The 16,150-nt window shown below is 28.1% G+C and overlaps 1 protein-coding gene across 1 annotated transcript in view; it reads left to right on the top strand.

Annotated features, from left to right (window-relative positions):
* LOC101241668 (probable ATP-dependent RNA helicase DDX60) overlaps positions 1 to 16,150 on the top strand; it is a 71,924-nt gene that overhangs the window by 30,591 nt on the left and 25,183 nt on the right. Inside the window, 2 exon segments of the mRNA XM_065806312.1 lie at positions 11,394 to 11,499; positions 11,731 to 12,027. Coding sequence (XP_065662384.1) covers positions 11,394 to 11,499; positions 11,731 to 12,027 — 403 coding nt within the window.

Below are 16,150 nucleotides of genomic sequence, written 5' to 3'. Positions count from 1 at the left end.
ATATTTATTAGTTAAATTTTGACAAATATTTAAAAAAAATTTTCTTTAACACAGAAGGCCTTTTTATATAAAATTTTCAGTTGTATATTAGATTTACAAAACTATAAAAAACTCTTCATATTGAACTTCCTACAAAAAGTTTAAAAGGAAGTAATTAAGGTTTATATAAAAAAACTATAAGTAACAAAAATATAGCATAACTTGATTCTTGTTGGAAAGGGAATTTTAAAAGTAATTACTTTCTGTTTATATGTTCATTGTATCAAGTCCCTGTTTATGTTGGTGAGCTTCAAAAATAAGAAGTAAACTCTCATTTGAGAGTTTTAACATTAAAAATAATTTAAAAAAAGCTTCATTTTTATGGCAATTGAAAACATGCTAATCCAATTTATCTGAACCAATACCTGTTCTTAACTTTAGGTTATTAGTTTTACCAATATATGTTGTTTTTCCATCACATCCATTATAGAATCACATACATGATAGAAAATAAATAATATTTTTTGAATTACATGATATTGCAGTTTTAATGTACCATACTTTACCAGTTGATGTGGTAAAATGGTTAACAAACTGAAGATACATAGTACATAGCTTACAATGTTTTGATACGCATTTTAAAACCTTGCATTCTTTGTTAATAAAAACTGGTTTCTTGTTAAGACTGGATTTACTTATGTGTCTTAAAATATTTTTATCTAATGTAATAGAAAAGTTTATAAAAGAATCTAATAAAGAATATATTGAATGTTTATGCCCTGATGATCTAAATAGAAGACCAATAATAGGAGGTTCTTTTTTGCCTACCCAGCGCCTTAGTGAACTCGTTGAAAAAATTTTATAACCTCTTGTACCAAAATTAACAACACTGATGACTACCTAATAATATGGAGTACCAAAATACTACTTTATACAGTGTTGATATTTGTAATCTTTGTACTAGTATTTCTCATGAACTAGGTTTAGAAGCAATTAAATTTTGGATAAGTAAATTTATGCGGTAGTGGTGTAGTGGTAGAGCGCTCGCTTCATAAGCGAGAGGTTCCGAGTTCAATCCCCACCACGTCCCTGGTAGTACCGTGCTCAACTTGTTTCTCCGCGCAGCGGCCTTGTTCGTCAAGGTTTGTGTTTCGAAGTTATAGAGTTGAGAGAGGGTTATGACCACAATTAAGTAGCCTCCTCATCTGTAGTGGCCTTCTGGGCCTTGGGGAGGTGAAATAACAAACAAACAAAAAAAAATTACGTGATGATATACCTATCAGATTTTTGGAAGCTTTTATTTTAGAAAGCCTGAATTTTATTTTAACAATAATTTTACTTTCAATTATGAGTTTTTCAATCAACTAATCAAAAAAGCTATGGGAACAAAAATGGCTCTACCATATGCTTGTTTAGTAGAGGGATATCTTGAAGAAGTGAAATTATTTCCTAAAGTTTTACCAAATTTCTTCAATAAAATTTAATGTGAGAATATTCAAAACAATTTCAAAAGATACATGGATGATGGTTTTGTTGCTTTATTAAAATCAATTAATGTTAATTTGCTGTTAAAGTGTCTCAATTCTTTACACCCCGATATCAAATATACAGAAGAACAATCTAAAATTTCATATACGAACAACACTCAGTACCAATTTTTAAACTTTTTAGACATAACAGTTATTCTACATGATAACAACATTATTGAAACAGATATTTTTTGTAAACCTGCAAACTCCATTGACTATCTAAATTACAATAGCCATCACCCTAAACAAACAAAGAAAAATATACCTTTTACATTAGCTAAACGGATCATTTGTTTTGTATCTAATTCAACAAAGTGGAATTACTACAAATTTTGCAAGTATTTATTTTGAAAACTTGTTAACTACTCTACAAGGTATTATGAAACTGTCTGTTTTAGACAATAAATTAAAAACAGTTTTTGAAAACACTTCTATCGTACTATCACAACGCCAACCAAAAAATATTTTAAGACACATAAGTACATCTAGTTTTAATAGGAAACCAGTTTTTATTAACAATGAATTCAAGGTTTTAAAATACATATCAAAACATTGCGTGCTATGTTTCTTCAGTTTGTTAACCATTTTACCACATCATCTGGTAAAGTATGGTACATTAAACCTTAAATATCATGTAATTCAAAAAATATTATTTATTTTCTATCATGTAATGGATGTGATGGAAAAACAACATACATTGGTAAAACTAATAACCTAAGGTTAAGAACTAATCTACATATCTACACATGCAGAACAGGTATTGGTTCAGATAAATTGGATTAGCATGTTTTCAATTGCTATGTTTGCATGTTTTCAATTGCCATAAAAATGAAGCTTTTTTTAAATTATTTTTAATGTTAAAACTCTCAAATGAGAGTTTACTTCTTATTTATGAAGCTCACCAACATAAACAGGGACATGATACAATGAACATATAAACAGAAAGTAATTACTTTTAAAATTCCCTTTCCAACAAGAATCAAGTTATGCTATATTTTTGTTACTTATAGTTTTTTTATATAAACCTTAATTACTTCCTTTTAAACTTTTTATAGGAAGTTCAATATGAAGAGTTTTTTATAGTTTTGTAAATCTCATATACAGTTTTCTGTAATACAGAAAGGCCTTCTGTGTTACAGAAAATTTTTTTAAATATTTGTCAAAATTTAACTAATAAATAAATTATACTCATCTTAGTTTGAATAGTTTTTTCTTTTGTTACCTAGAACATTTACTCATATATATATATATATATATATATATATATATATATATATATATATATATATATATATATATATATATATATATATATATATATATATATATATATAATCTTTTCTTGATATAAATATTGATTTAAGTTTACAAAAAACTAATAGTACAATATTTTTGAATATTCTATTAAATGAATTCAGGTAATGTAAAGCTCCAGGTTTATTTGGATCATTACAAAGGCAGCGAATAAATTTTTGTAGATATGTGTTTAAATACATTGTTGATTTTGCAGATCTGGTATTAAATTTGAAAGTGGAATGTGAGTGATTGTTTTATGTAGACTATGTGTGATTTGATGGTTAGGTTTGTTTAAGTGTGCTGAGACATATGAAATCAAGATTTTCTTTAATAGGAAGGATACCATCCACCAAATATTCGGAGCTGCCTAAAAAGATACTCATTAAGGGCAATATTTTTATGTAAACTATTGCTTGTCAAAATTGAGATTTGAAGTGAGATTGATGCCCAGGTATTTGTATGAGTTTACAACTGCAAAAATTTCACTTTTTAATGTTATGACTGGCTTTTAACCTCTGCCAATATAAATAACTTTGCATTTGGCTATGTTGATAAACATTTTATTATCATTGCACCATCCTTGTATTTTTGTGAAAGGGAAGCGTTATTACCAGTTATGTAAGCTAGGATATCATCTGCATATTTCTTGTGTGTATTGCCCTTTGGAGGTAGTCATTTATGGCTAGTAAATTGATTAAAAAGAGGATTGGGCCAAGGATGCGTCCTTGTATCACTCCTGATAAAATATCTTTCCATTTTTCCATTCCTGATAAAACATCTTTTCAACAGTAGGCTTGCTGTTGAATATAACATGTTGTTTACGATTTAAATGCCACTTTGCAATCCAGGATGATAACCATGATGGGAGATTGAATTCAAGGTTGTGCATAAGGTTAGTGTGGTCAACGAGTTCGAATTGTGGTTAATACCATATCCCCATTCATCAATTACTTTTTTGATGGCATTAATTGTTTTTCTACTAGGAAGAAAACTAAATTGGCTATTAGATATATCTTGAACATACAATATAATATGTTTAGCAAGGATGCGTTTAACTAATTTGCATGTTGCAGATGTTATAGAGATCAGTCGGTAGTCAAATGGTAGCGAAAGATTATTGACTTTTGGAATAGTTATGATGTTTGCATAAAGCCATTCAGATGGTACAATGCATTTGTTGACACAATGGTTATTAATTATAACAAGGGCTTCAACTAGTTTAAGACATGTTGCATAGAATAGTTTGCCAGATATGCTCTCATGACCAGCTGGTGTTAATTTGATGCGTTAAAGTTGTTCACTGATGTTAGAGAATGTGAAAATAGGCAATTCTGGTGGAGAGGCGATTGTTTTGAAATAAGGTGATAAATCTGGCTTCATAATTCTTTGCCAAACTCTATTTGAAAATTGTACATTTAGTTTTGCACTAAATTCAGTATCTGTGGGTAAATTGCTGATTGGGATTGATAGTCTACAGGCATGTGACCACATATTATTCTTACTATTGACATATATTTATTTCTGTAGTAATAAGTCAAGCAATAATATCAGCCGAGATATTATGTTGGTCATAAAGACCAGCTTTGTGTAAACGTTGGGGTTTTATGCAGCGATGGATATCTGCAGTCATCCATTCTTGGTCACCGCATTTTTTAATTGTATGTAGAGGCTGATGTATTTTTTGTGCATCAATTATTTCGTTCTGGAAGGCTGAGGATGATCCAAGTGGGTCAGAGTCAAGGTTTTCTAGGATACTATGCATGTCAAGCAGTGCTGGGAGTATTTTAAATACTTAGTATTTAAAATACTATTTTAAATACTTTCACTGTACTTGTACTTGTATTTTAAATACTTTTGTTGGAAGTATTTAGTATTTATACTTAAAATACTTTTTATTAGTATTTTGTATTTTATACTCATTGAAATTACTTATTGAAAATACTTATAATTCAAATACTGCTAAAGCATTTACAATGCACATTGTTCATTTTGTCGCTGTTTATTCTGAAGTGTCACTTAGCCACTATTTATTCTGAATTATTTCTTTTTTTATTTATCTACCTTGGTTTCATTAGGGTAATTATTAAATTATATTGCGGGAATTATTTTAAATTAAAGATGGCTGCGGTTAACAACGAAAATAAACAGACTTTTGTGGTTAACAACGAAAATAAAAAGACTTCTAGTGAGCCATTGACAGCGACCAATCTCAATGTGACCACTGACAGCATAACTGAAAATTTTGTTGTATATAATGATATACTCCAAATGCTAAGGCAACAAATGGTGCTCATCAAGAGTGCATGTTGTATTTAAATGACAAAGATACAAGATTGAATGCTCTGAATAAGTATAAGACTGTTCGGTCACTGTGTGTCAAATTCAATACCACTGTACCATCGTCAGCTCCAGTTGAACAACTGTTTAGCACACAGGGACAAATAAAAACACCTAGGCGTTTGTATTTGTCTAAGTGAAAAGTGTAACTGTCTAAGTTATATGATGTTCGAAAAACTGCTGCTGCTAAAAACAAATCTGGACAACTGAATGAATAATATTTTTATATAAATGTAGTTAATGACTAAAAATTCCTTTCGAGTAACGACAATAATAAATTTTGAAAATTACCATAGTTGTAATTTTTGGTAAAGTATTTTGTATTTAGTATTTTTATTACTTTTTTAAAAGTATTTTTATTTTAAATACTTTTAAAGTATTTGTATTTGTATTTGTATTTAAAATACTTTTTTGTTCCAGTCAGGGGTTAGGGTATTTGTATTTTAAATTTTAAACCCAGCACTGATGTCAAGTATTTGTATGGCAGCAACTGTATCTCTAATCTTTCCAGATCGTATTTGGATGCGTTTAAGTTTTGGTCAAGTGTTTTATACATATATTAAAGATGACAACATTGTGATCACTGGCATTTCTGGAATTCATACTTAATAAGAGATTAGCTTTGGAATCTTGATCAATTAGAGAGTCAGATTGGCCCATTGGTTTTAGAGTTTTGGAAATATAACACCTAGGAGCATTTGTTAGTATAATGTCAAGACAAGACAATTTAGATGCTGTTACATGAGTTGGGTCATGGTTTATTTGCCATAAGTGGTACTTCTTGCATAGTGGCTTGACATTACATTTATTAAAGTCACCAGCTATGTAAATTAGAGGTGGATTGCTACTGGAGCATTTGGCTACTGGATCTTCTTGGGAGTACTAGAGCTGCAATACAGAGCTCTTTTGACAACTTGGTTGCCATTCGGGTATATAAACAGCAGCCATTAGGACACATGAGTATCCATATGGTAATCTATATGGGCGAGTTCTAGCAATAACTATTTCAAATTTTCCTTGTTTTTTTAGGGATTCAGTAATTTGCCAGGGTTGGCTGATGACTGGTGTGGGGGATAGCTTCTGGATGGTATTTGTGTAGTAATGATTGACTATTATCATAACTCTACCTGCTTTTTTGGGTATTCTTTTTTCAGATAAGCAGTTGCATTCACCGGACATTATTAGGTGCTTGGTACATTCTTGGATACTACTGATTACAATGTTGCAAATGATGGAGGTAACCCATGTTTCAGTAAGAAACATGGCTTACCTCCATCATTTCATAAAGAAGGTCACTTCGTTCAAATATATGAAGAGTTGTGTCTTCATATATTTGAACAACGTGACCTACTTTAGGACCAATGGAATTTGTGTTAGTAGTGAGTAAAATTGGCAATTGCATTGTGATAATTAGGCTATTATTTGGTTTAAAGGCAATGCCTAGAGGATTTAAATTGATGTTACAAGGGATTTGTAGATCTTTTATTGGATTAGGAAAACTAGCTGTTGGCTGATGATATGTAGGAGGTAGACGAACAGTTGGAGGTTTTCTGATTAGTCTAAAAGGTTTCGATAGATTTGATACTTCTGTGATAGTTGACTGATAGCATGTTGGATAGATAAGAGTTTGAGGGGTAGACATATCTCTGTTGGTCTCTGGAAAGAATGACATTTATGCAACATATGACTTTTGTGTGTTTGTGGATGACATTCCGAAAATAAGATATAAAGATATAAGTAAGATAAAATAGAGGTAGATAATTATATATCTTATAAGTTTTTATACTGGACTGCTTCAAACTGCACCATTTTAGTCAATTTCAGTCCTAATTGTCTTAAACCTGAAATTATAATGCGATTAAAGATATAGCCAATAAATTTAAAGTTAATACATACGTACATCATATCATACATTGATAATTAACAATTGTCAGTGTAGAAATGAATTTCTTATAAGAATGTTAATAAGTATTTCTTATAAGAATGTTAATAAGTATTTCTTATAAGAATGTTAATAAGTATTTCTTATAAGAATGTTAATAAGTATTTCTTATAAGAATGTTAATAAGTATTTCTTATAAGAATGTTAATAAGTATTTCTTATAAGAATGTTAATAAGTATTTCTTATAAGAATGTTAATAAGTATTTCTTATAAGAATGTTAATAAGTATTTCTTATAAGAATGTTAATAAGTATTTCTTATAAGAATGTTAATAAGTATTTCTTATAAGAATGTTAATAAGTATTTCTTATAAGAATGTTAATAAGTATTTCTTATAAGAATGTTAATAAGTATTTCTTATAAGAATGTTAATAAGTATTTCTTATAAGAATGTTAATAAGTATTTTAAATGTCTTTTGTAGCTCATCAGTTTTTATTTCTGGTAGAAATAAAAACTAATGCTGACTTGTTCAGTTTCCATCTTTTTACTGGCATTTCCATTTTTCTACTGAGATTTTCATCTTTTTATTGACATTTCCATCTTTTAGCTAATTTTTATGTTGATAAACATCTTCTAATATCTGATAATTGGCTTTCATGATTCCTTTCCTAAAATAAGTGAGATATGGGTCATGTTTTCTTGGATCATTGTTTTCTTTCTCATAGTTCATAATGCTTTATTAGCAACCTCAGTATAATTTGTTCTTGATGGACAGCACAGTAAAGTTGTCCTTGATGGACAGCACTCTTCTTCATATCCTGTAACTTCAGGGTTTCCTCAAGATTCTATCCTTAGCACTATACTCTTTTTAATTTACATTAATGATCTTCTAGAAATTCTCACATCTAAGGTGGCATTGTTTGCTGATGATTCTACCATTTATACTTGTCTTGATAAAAAGCCAACACTCTGATTGCTTAGAGGGGGAATTTGAGCTTAAGAAATATCTCACTTCTGGTACTGCATGGTGCTCTCGGTGGCTGGTGAACTTTAACTCTGATCAAACTTATCTTTATCGCAATAATCTAGATCTTCCTATATTTATGAACGGTAATGTATTTGATGAGTTATCTACCCTTCATTTTCTAGGATTAAGTCTTACTTTTGATTTTTCTTGGAAGCCATATCAAATCAATTGCAAAATTAGCATCTGCTAAAGTTGTATCTCTTTATCATGCTCGCCACTTTCTTACTTAGGATTCTATTCTTTGTTATAAAAATCTCAAATCCATCCTTGTATGAAATACTGTTACCATATCTGGGGTGAATCTTCCAATGATGCCCTTTCTCTTTTAGACAAGGAACAAAAATACATTGTAAACATAGTTGGACCTGCTTTTGCAGCCAACCTCCAACCATTATCACATTATCGTAATGTTGCTTCTTTTTCTCTTTTCTATAAATACCATAATGGGCACTGCTCGAAAGAGCTATCATCTCTTGTGCCATCCACCAAAGTTCATTCTTGTGTTACTTGTCTTTCAATTAGGTCTCATCCATTTACAGTGACTGTTCCTAAACACTCCAAAAATCTCTTTTTCGTTTAGTTTTTTTCCTTGATCATCAGTTCCATATAACTTGCAATCTTTTAAGTTATCTGTCGATCGTTATCTCGCTCTATAAATCTTATCTTTTTCTTTCCAGTAACTTCCAATTTCCAATAGTGGTTGCTTGCAGACTTGTTGGAGGTAAAGATGTCAAAAAAAAAAAAAAATTTAAGTAAAATAGTTAATCTGATCATTTGTCTTCTGCATTTATATTTTATTTAAAAATTTTTTGGTCATAAAAGCAGAAAAGTTAACATAAAATTCAGCAAAAAATAACTATACTTATTTATGGACTACTGTGACTTGTATATAAAACTATAGCCTTCCACCTACCATTGACCTGTTAATGTATTTCAAATGTGACATAATGACTATTGCACCTTGTTTTTTTTTTGTTTTTTTACATCTTTCTGCCAGCAACCACTATTAGAGTTGGAAGTTACTGGAACAGAAAAGATGAAGTTTGTAGAGCAAGATAATGTTTGAAAAACCACTTAAAAGATTGCAAGTTATATAAATCAGGAAAGCAAGATGAAAGAAGGGAATTCCAAATAACGGATGTTCGAGAAAAAAAACTTGACGAATAAGAGTTTTTGGAGCACTTAGGAAAAGTCACAGAAAATGGATGAGACTTGATTGAATGACAGGTAACACAAGAAGGACTTTTAGTAGATGGCACAAGAGATGCTAGCTCTTTAGAGCAGTGCCCTTTAACTCAGTTAACCATGTTAATGCAGTAGTGGTGTAGTGGTAGAGCGTTCACTTTGTGAGTTAGAAGTTTACAGTTTATATCATGTTACAGAGAAAAGAAACGGTTGAAAGACTTGAAAAGTTGAAGATTGTATGGGTCAAGATACATAAAGATGCAAGAGTTCCAAAGCATATTTATCAGGGAAAAAACTAGATGAATAAAGGTTCTTAGAGCATGAAGGGACAGGTACAGTAAAATAATGCGACTTTGCTGAATTAAAAGTCAAGCAAGGTTGTGTTTTTGTTGATGAAAATTGAGAGATAGATCCTTTGTGCAGCAACCATGATATTATTTTTGAAAAAGAAGAAGTATCTTACGATAACAGGAAACTACATTTACGTTGCGTTTTTCTGACCTTTTCTAGAAGAGAAAGAGCATATTAGAAGATCCAGTCCAAACATGACAACAGTATTACATACAGAGGCGAATAAGAGATTTATAAAGGTAGAAAATGGAATCAGGAGAAGGATAGGACTTCCATGAGATGTATTTAGTAAATAGTAATTGAAGAAGATGTAAAGATGACTCAGTGACACAGTGCCATACATTTATAAACCCAAAGCTGTTACAGAAGAGTGATTAGATTCAAAATCAGCTGCCTGGTATTAGCAATAGAAAAGAAAAAACTTTTTGTCAAGACAGAGTATAAAGTTGAGTTTTCAGCAAAAAGAGTCACTTTAGATGTAAGATTGTCCGGAAGATTATTAATGTAGATAAAAAACAAACAGGACCAAGAAAAGAATCTTGAGGTACCCCAGAAGTTACTGGAAATGAAAAAGAGTGTTGGAGGATGAATTCAGTACTGCAATTTAAGATTAATGATTAAATAGTATCAATAACTTTTCCAGATACACCATATAAAGGAAGCTTGTGGAAAAAACAAGCATATGGGACTTTTTTTTTTGAAAGTTTATTATATGTTAAAAGCAACAGCCTTTGCCTTGCTTCCTCTATGTAATGTAAGAATCTTTCAATCACAGTTAGCAACTCAGCCATATAAAAACAGGAGCCATAAAGAAACTTCATTGATTGTCAGAGATTAAATTACTAGACTCAAGATGTTAGAAATATATTGATTAAAGACTTAAAGACCTTGTAATTAGTAACAAGACTAATTGGCGATAGTTTAAGGGGTCAAAGTGTTTTTCACATATTTTAAAAATTTGAACCACAGCTGTCATTTTCCAATAGGCATTAAATTAAAGTTCAGTTAAACACTTATTAAATAGATTAGAGAGAATTGAAGAGAGTTCTAGAGAACTTAAGACTTCTATAGGTTTGCGCTTGAATAATCCTTCTTTTATTAACAATCTTTTGCATGCTAATGATATTTTTTATGTGTGTACCCTAAGCCAAAGGCCTTAAAGGATTTATTTTTCATGTAAAACCTAAGGTCATAGCCTTAATGATATTTTCATGCGTGCACCCAAAGCCAAAGGTCTTACTTACTTGACTTATATGCTTATTATTCTCTGGAGCATGACAAAAAAAATGTTATTCAAAAACTATGACCCATTGGATACAAAATCTTGTTTTTCATCATCCAATTTGGTACACAACAAATTATAAATATTTGAGATAAATTGTGAAGCATGGTGCTCATTTACTTCATGTGGAAAGTTGGAAAATACTCATTGTTGTTGTTGTCTCAGAATAGTGAACCTCATTGTGAACTTTAATGTAAACTATGTAATGTATGTAACTATTTTTACATCCATTAGTCAGCTCTCCATTTTAACATCATCTCCATTTATGTTAAAATGGAGAGCTGGCTTATGTTCAATTAGCTTACTTGTTTGTTTATATTCAAATTTATTGAGAAAGATTTTAAAGAAAAACATATCATTGCCAAATAAAAAAATTTATAAAAACTTATGTAGCTAGAAATGATCTTTAAACCTGGAAATTTTTCGATTATTGGTTTATTTATTTTTCAATATATTTTTATTAACATAAGTTGTAAAATTAGCTCAGTTACACAAATTATTAGTTATTTTATTATTTATTTAGGATGTTGGCACTGCTAAAATATCCATTATTGTTAAAAGAGTATCCTGAGCTAGATAGTCAGTTCAAGCATTTTTTTTTGTTTAGCGTTCAATTCCTAATAAGAGAGGTTTGTTCTTAGATATTGTTAAGTTTAAAATATCATTTTGATTTTCAATTTGTCTAATATTGTTATTGTAATATGACAGAATGTTAAAAGTTTTAATTTTAATGTAATATTATAGTTTTGAAATATGGTTTTTATTTAAATTATTTATTTTTATTATTACTTGTGCTTTAAGTCCTTTCGTTATTGTGTTTGTTTTTAATTTTGGTTTAATTTAATTTAAACTTGATCTAGGGTTTGTTGAAAAGTGATGGGACACCACAAGGTTTAGCAGGATTAGCTTCACATTTGTATTATCACGAACCACGCAATTTTGTATTTGTTTCTTTATTAAATTCTGGAGTCTTCCATCAGTTTTGTAATAATGCCACCAGACTTAAAAAGGGCTTGTATACAGCACAGTTTATGGAGGATCTCATTGCAGTTTTATCCTACTTTTTCACTAATACTGAAGTCCATCCAGCGCTTGAGAAGAAGAAAAGAAGTACAAGTGTTCTTATATTAAAAAAGCTTCCTGATGTTTTTGTCTCGGTAATTAAATATTAGATCAACAAATAATTTATTTTAAATTATTAATAATATTTTACAGAAGACATTTATTTATATTAAAACAATATTTATAATAAATGATATAACATCACCATGATCGGTTGAAATTTGGATGATTTTAAATTGAGTTTTCTCAAAAACCACTTAATCATTTGTTATGACTTTTTTTTATAATGATGCTAACATGATTATTTTTCTTGTTTGTGAGTGTAGGTGTATTTACTCCTCATTAGTTTTTGCAATGTTGAGTAAAGAGTCAGAAAATCGAAAAAAAAACTTCAAATTTTACATTAAAAATCCATCATTCTCATATTCCATGATTTCAAAAGCATGTAAAGTTCCAAAATTAACTGTTGGAATTATTATAAAATGTTATAAGGAAAATAAAACTGTAAAATAAAATTGGGAAGTGGTGAAAAATCGAGATTTATTTCCAAAGAAAAGGCAAAATCAATAGTCGACTCAATTCATCAAAATTCCACTCATTCACCACAAGATTTAGCTACGAAGTTTAAATGCAATAAAGCTTTCATTCAAAGAGTATTCAAAAAAGAAAATTTGAAAGAACATTACAAGAAAAAAAAACCAAAATGGTTGCTTAATGGAGAAATCAAGGCAATTGGATGAACTAAAAATTTGCTCAAATTAATTGCGAGAAAAGTTTATGCATTTTAGAAAACAAAGATAACTTGATGCTTCCAGGTAATCAATTTATTATAAGTCGAAATGTTATAAAGCTTCTGACAAATTAAAGTACATTTGAGTAAAAAAATCACTTTCAAGTTTCTTATATGGCAGGCAATTTGAAGTTGAGGTTCTAAAAGCTCTCCTTTCATAACAAATCAATCTTTGACACCAGATTTAAGTGTGAGGGAATGCTTAAAAAAACAACTTCTTCCTCTAATTAAAAAGCAAAAATAAACGACTTCTTTCTCTAATTAAAAAGCACAAATAACCAACTTTATTTCGGCCACATCTGGCATCAATCCATTATTTTTAAAAAGTAATTCAGTGATATAAGAAAAAAAGAGTCAATTTTGTCCCAAAGGATGCTTATCCACCAAACTGTCCTGAGCAGCGAGTTATCGAACCTTACTGGGCAATTGTGAAGGGAATATTGAGAAAAAGTGGCAAATGTGAAAATAGTGTTAAAACATTCCGAGATTTATGAATTAATGCTACAATAAAAGTGATGAAAAGTAGAACTGTGGATATGATGGAGGGTACTTTACAAAAAATTAAATTACTTGCACGTTGTAAAGTTAAAGCTATATTTATTTTTATTGAAATAAAAATTAATTATGTAAGCATCATTATAAAAATAAAATCAATTCCATTGGTTAAGTTGTCTTTGAGAAAACTCAATTTAAAATTATCCAAATTTCAACCAATCATAGAGATAGGTGGCCTCATACTAGAAACTTATAGTTTGTGTTAAATTGTTTCAAAACTTAAAACATTGCTTTTGGAAAAATTAAAAGATTGTTTTTTTTTGTTTGTTTATCTATTTTTGATAAAATAATTTTAAAAATTGTCAAATACAATACATCTAATTAATTTGCTAGCATTTCTTTTTAATTGAAAAATTTAAAAGAAAATATTTTAATGGAATCAAATTGATTTGATTAAAAAAAAAAAAATTTATTAACCAAATTTTAAGTTTGTGTGGTTAGGTTAAAGTTGTTTGACAAGTTTAATAATGCCATTTTCTTATTAATATGATGATATAAAATATAAGAATTAGATTAAGTATACTAAATGAGATAAAAAAAATGAAGTCGACACTATTTAAGTTACTAGAAAGTAATTTGAATTGAAGACTTAATTGTAAATTGGATGAGTCAAGAAAATAAAAGAATAAAATTTTAAAATTAAATGTTTTTTGAAGATGAGGAAATGTTGTAGTAAAAAGAAGACAATTTAAATGAAATTGTTTTTTTTTGTTGATGGTAGCTCACTTGAGTCAAGGCATCAGCATTAATAATGTTATTTGTACAAATAAAGAGATATGCACCCTTAGGACAATATGACTGAGGTTCAAGCTTTACAACTAAAACAGGTACAATTACATTAGCAAAGAATTTTTGAACCTTAGTTAAAAATGAAAGAGTATCATAAAAAGAACCAATTATAACAATTTTTTAAGATAAAAGATTTAGAGAGTTAAAGAATGGAGTCAGAGTATAAAAATGACAAACTAGATAAAGACAAGCAACCATTGTAAAAGGTTGCAAAGTTAGCTAAAGCTAACTTTGCAACCTTTTACAATGGTTTCTATGAGAGCCAAAACAATGAGAAAAAATAAAAGTTTATCAAAATAGTTGATATATATATATATTTATATATATATATATATATATATATATATATATATATATATATATATATATATATATATATATATATATATTCTGAAAATAAATTTTCATGGCTATTTACAAATAGTATTGTAATCTCAAGTAAATACCTTAAAAAAATAATTTATATACATTCAATTAATCTTAGTAATAATGATAATATTATTAATAATAATAATAACAATAATAACAATAATAATAAATAATAACAATAGTAATAATAATAATAACATGTTATTTTAACAGTAGTAATAATAATAATAATAATAATATGAATAATAAAGTAATTATAATAATTTAAATAAATCGGTATTACTTTCCATATAGCAGTTATTTATACATATAAAGTTACAGTTACAAACAGTAATAAACTGACAAAACTAATGATGACATGCAAATGACTACTGCTTAAAAGATTATAAAGATTTAGTAAATATATTAATCATAGTTGTTATAATATAATAATCAAAATATATTGCAAATATTATGACCAAATAAAAAAATAAAATATAAACAGAAAAACACTGAGAAAGTCAAAACAAAACAAAAGTTACAACAAACATTGCAGACAAAAAAAATTTATTTTATGTATCTTTGACAAAAAATTATATATTTTATTTTCATTTTAACCATATATAATATATGGTTAAAATGAAAATAAAAACCAATAATATATAACTGTATAAAAAATTTATATATCACTATTGAAAAATAAATATTAGCTAAAAAATAAAACCATAAATGAGTAACAAAAAATAATAAGTAAAATTTATTATATGTATATGCTAAAAAACTGAAGAAAAAAACAACCTAACTACAAGACCCCATAACAAAATAACTAAAAAATAAATCGTGAATAAATAATCCTAAGAAATATATGAAAGAAAACTAAAGAAATAGATAAAAAAATAAAAAAAGTTTTGTTTTGATGATCGAGGTTCCGATGTTTAAATAGTTTTTCTGTCTTTGCCATTCTTTTTTACTTATTATTATTATTTTTACTTCTTAAATTTTCATTACTTTTTTACTTATTTTTTTTTTTCTTTTAAAACATTTATTTATTTATTTTTTTTATTTTTTTTTTAGTTTAATTTTAAAATTTTTTTTTTCTTTTTCTTTTTACTTTCAAAAAGGTATTTTAAACCGTTAGAAAAAAGCATCCACCATTTTCGATATCATAGCAAAAACAATATATATATAAAGTTTTTATAATAATTAATATATCATTATCTGAACTAACTTGTGAAAAGTAATTTTTATTTTAATATATAAATATTTTTTAAAAAACAAAAAAAAGTCATAAATGTTATTTATTCTTTATTTTATGTTTTTAATCATAATTATATTTATAAATGTTTATATATAATATAACAAATATAAATATTTTTATGAATGTTTATATAATCTATATAATTGTAAGATACATAATAGTTTTAAATTTCAATTTAAATTTCAAAATGAATGAAATAAATATTTTAAGTATGGGAAGTGGGAGCATAACCGTCCCCGTAACGTTTGGATTATTGTTATATGAAAATAAAAACGAAATGTGTTTTTTTAACAGTTTATTTCAATAACCACATTATTAAGCTTTAAATTGCTGCAATTAAGAAGAAAATAAAACGGTTTTTGAAGATGTTATTACACAAAAATTATACTTAGTGAAAAAAACGATTTTGCCCCCATGTTGGGGGTACGCTTTTCATGACAAATTTTGTTTACGATTCTCACAGCTCAGATTATTTGCT

Source organism: Hydra vulgaris, chromosome 09 (genome assembly GCF_038396675.1).
Source record: "Hydra vulgaris chromosome 09, alternate assembly HydraT2T_AEP".
NCBI classification, from domain to species: domain Eukaryota; kingdom Metazoa; phylum Cnidaria; class Hydrozoa; order Anthoathecata; family Hydridae; genus Hydra; species Hydra vulgaris.
This window is presented reverse-complemented; position numbering and strand designations above follow the sequence as displayed.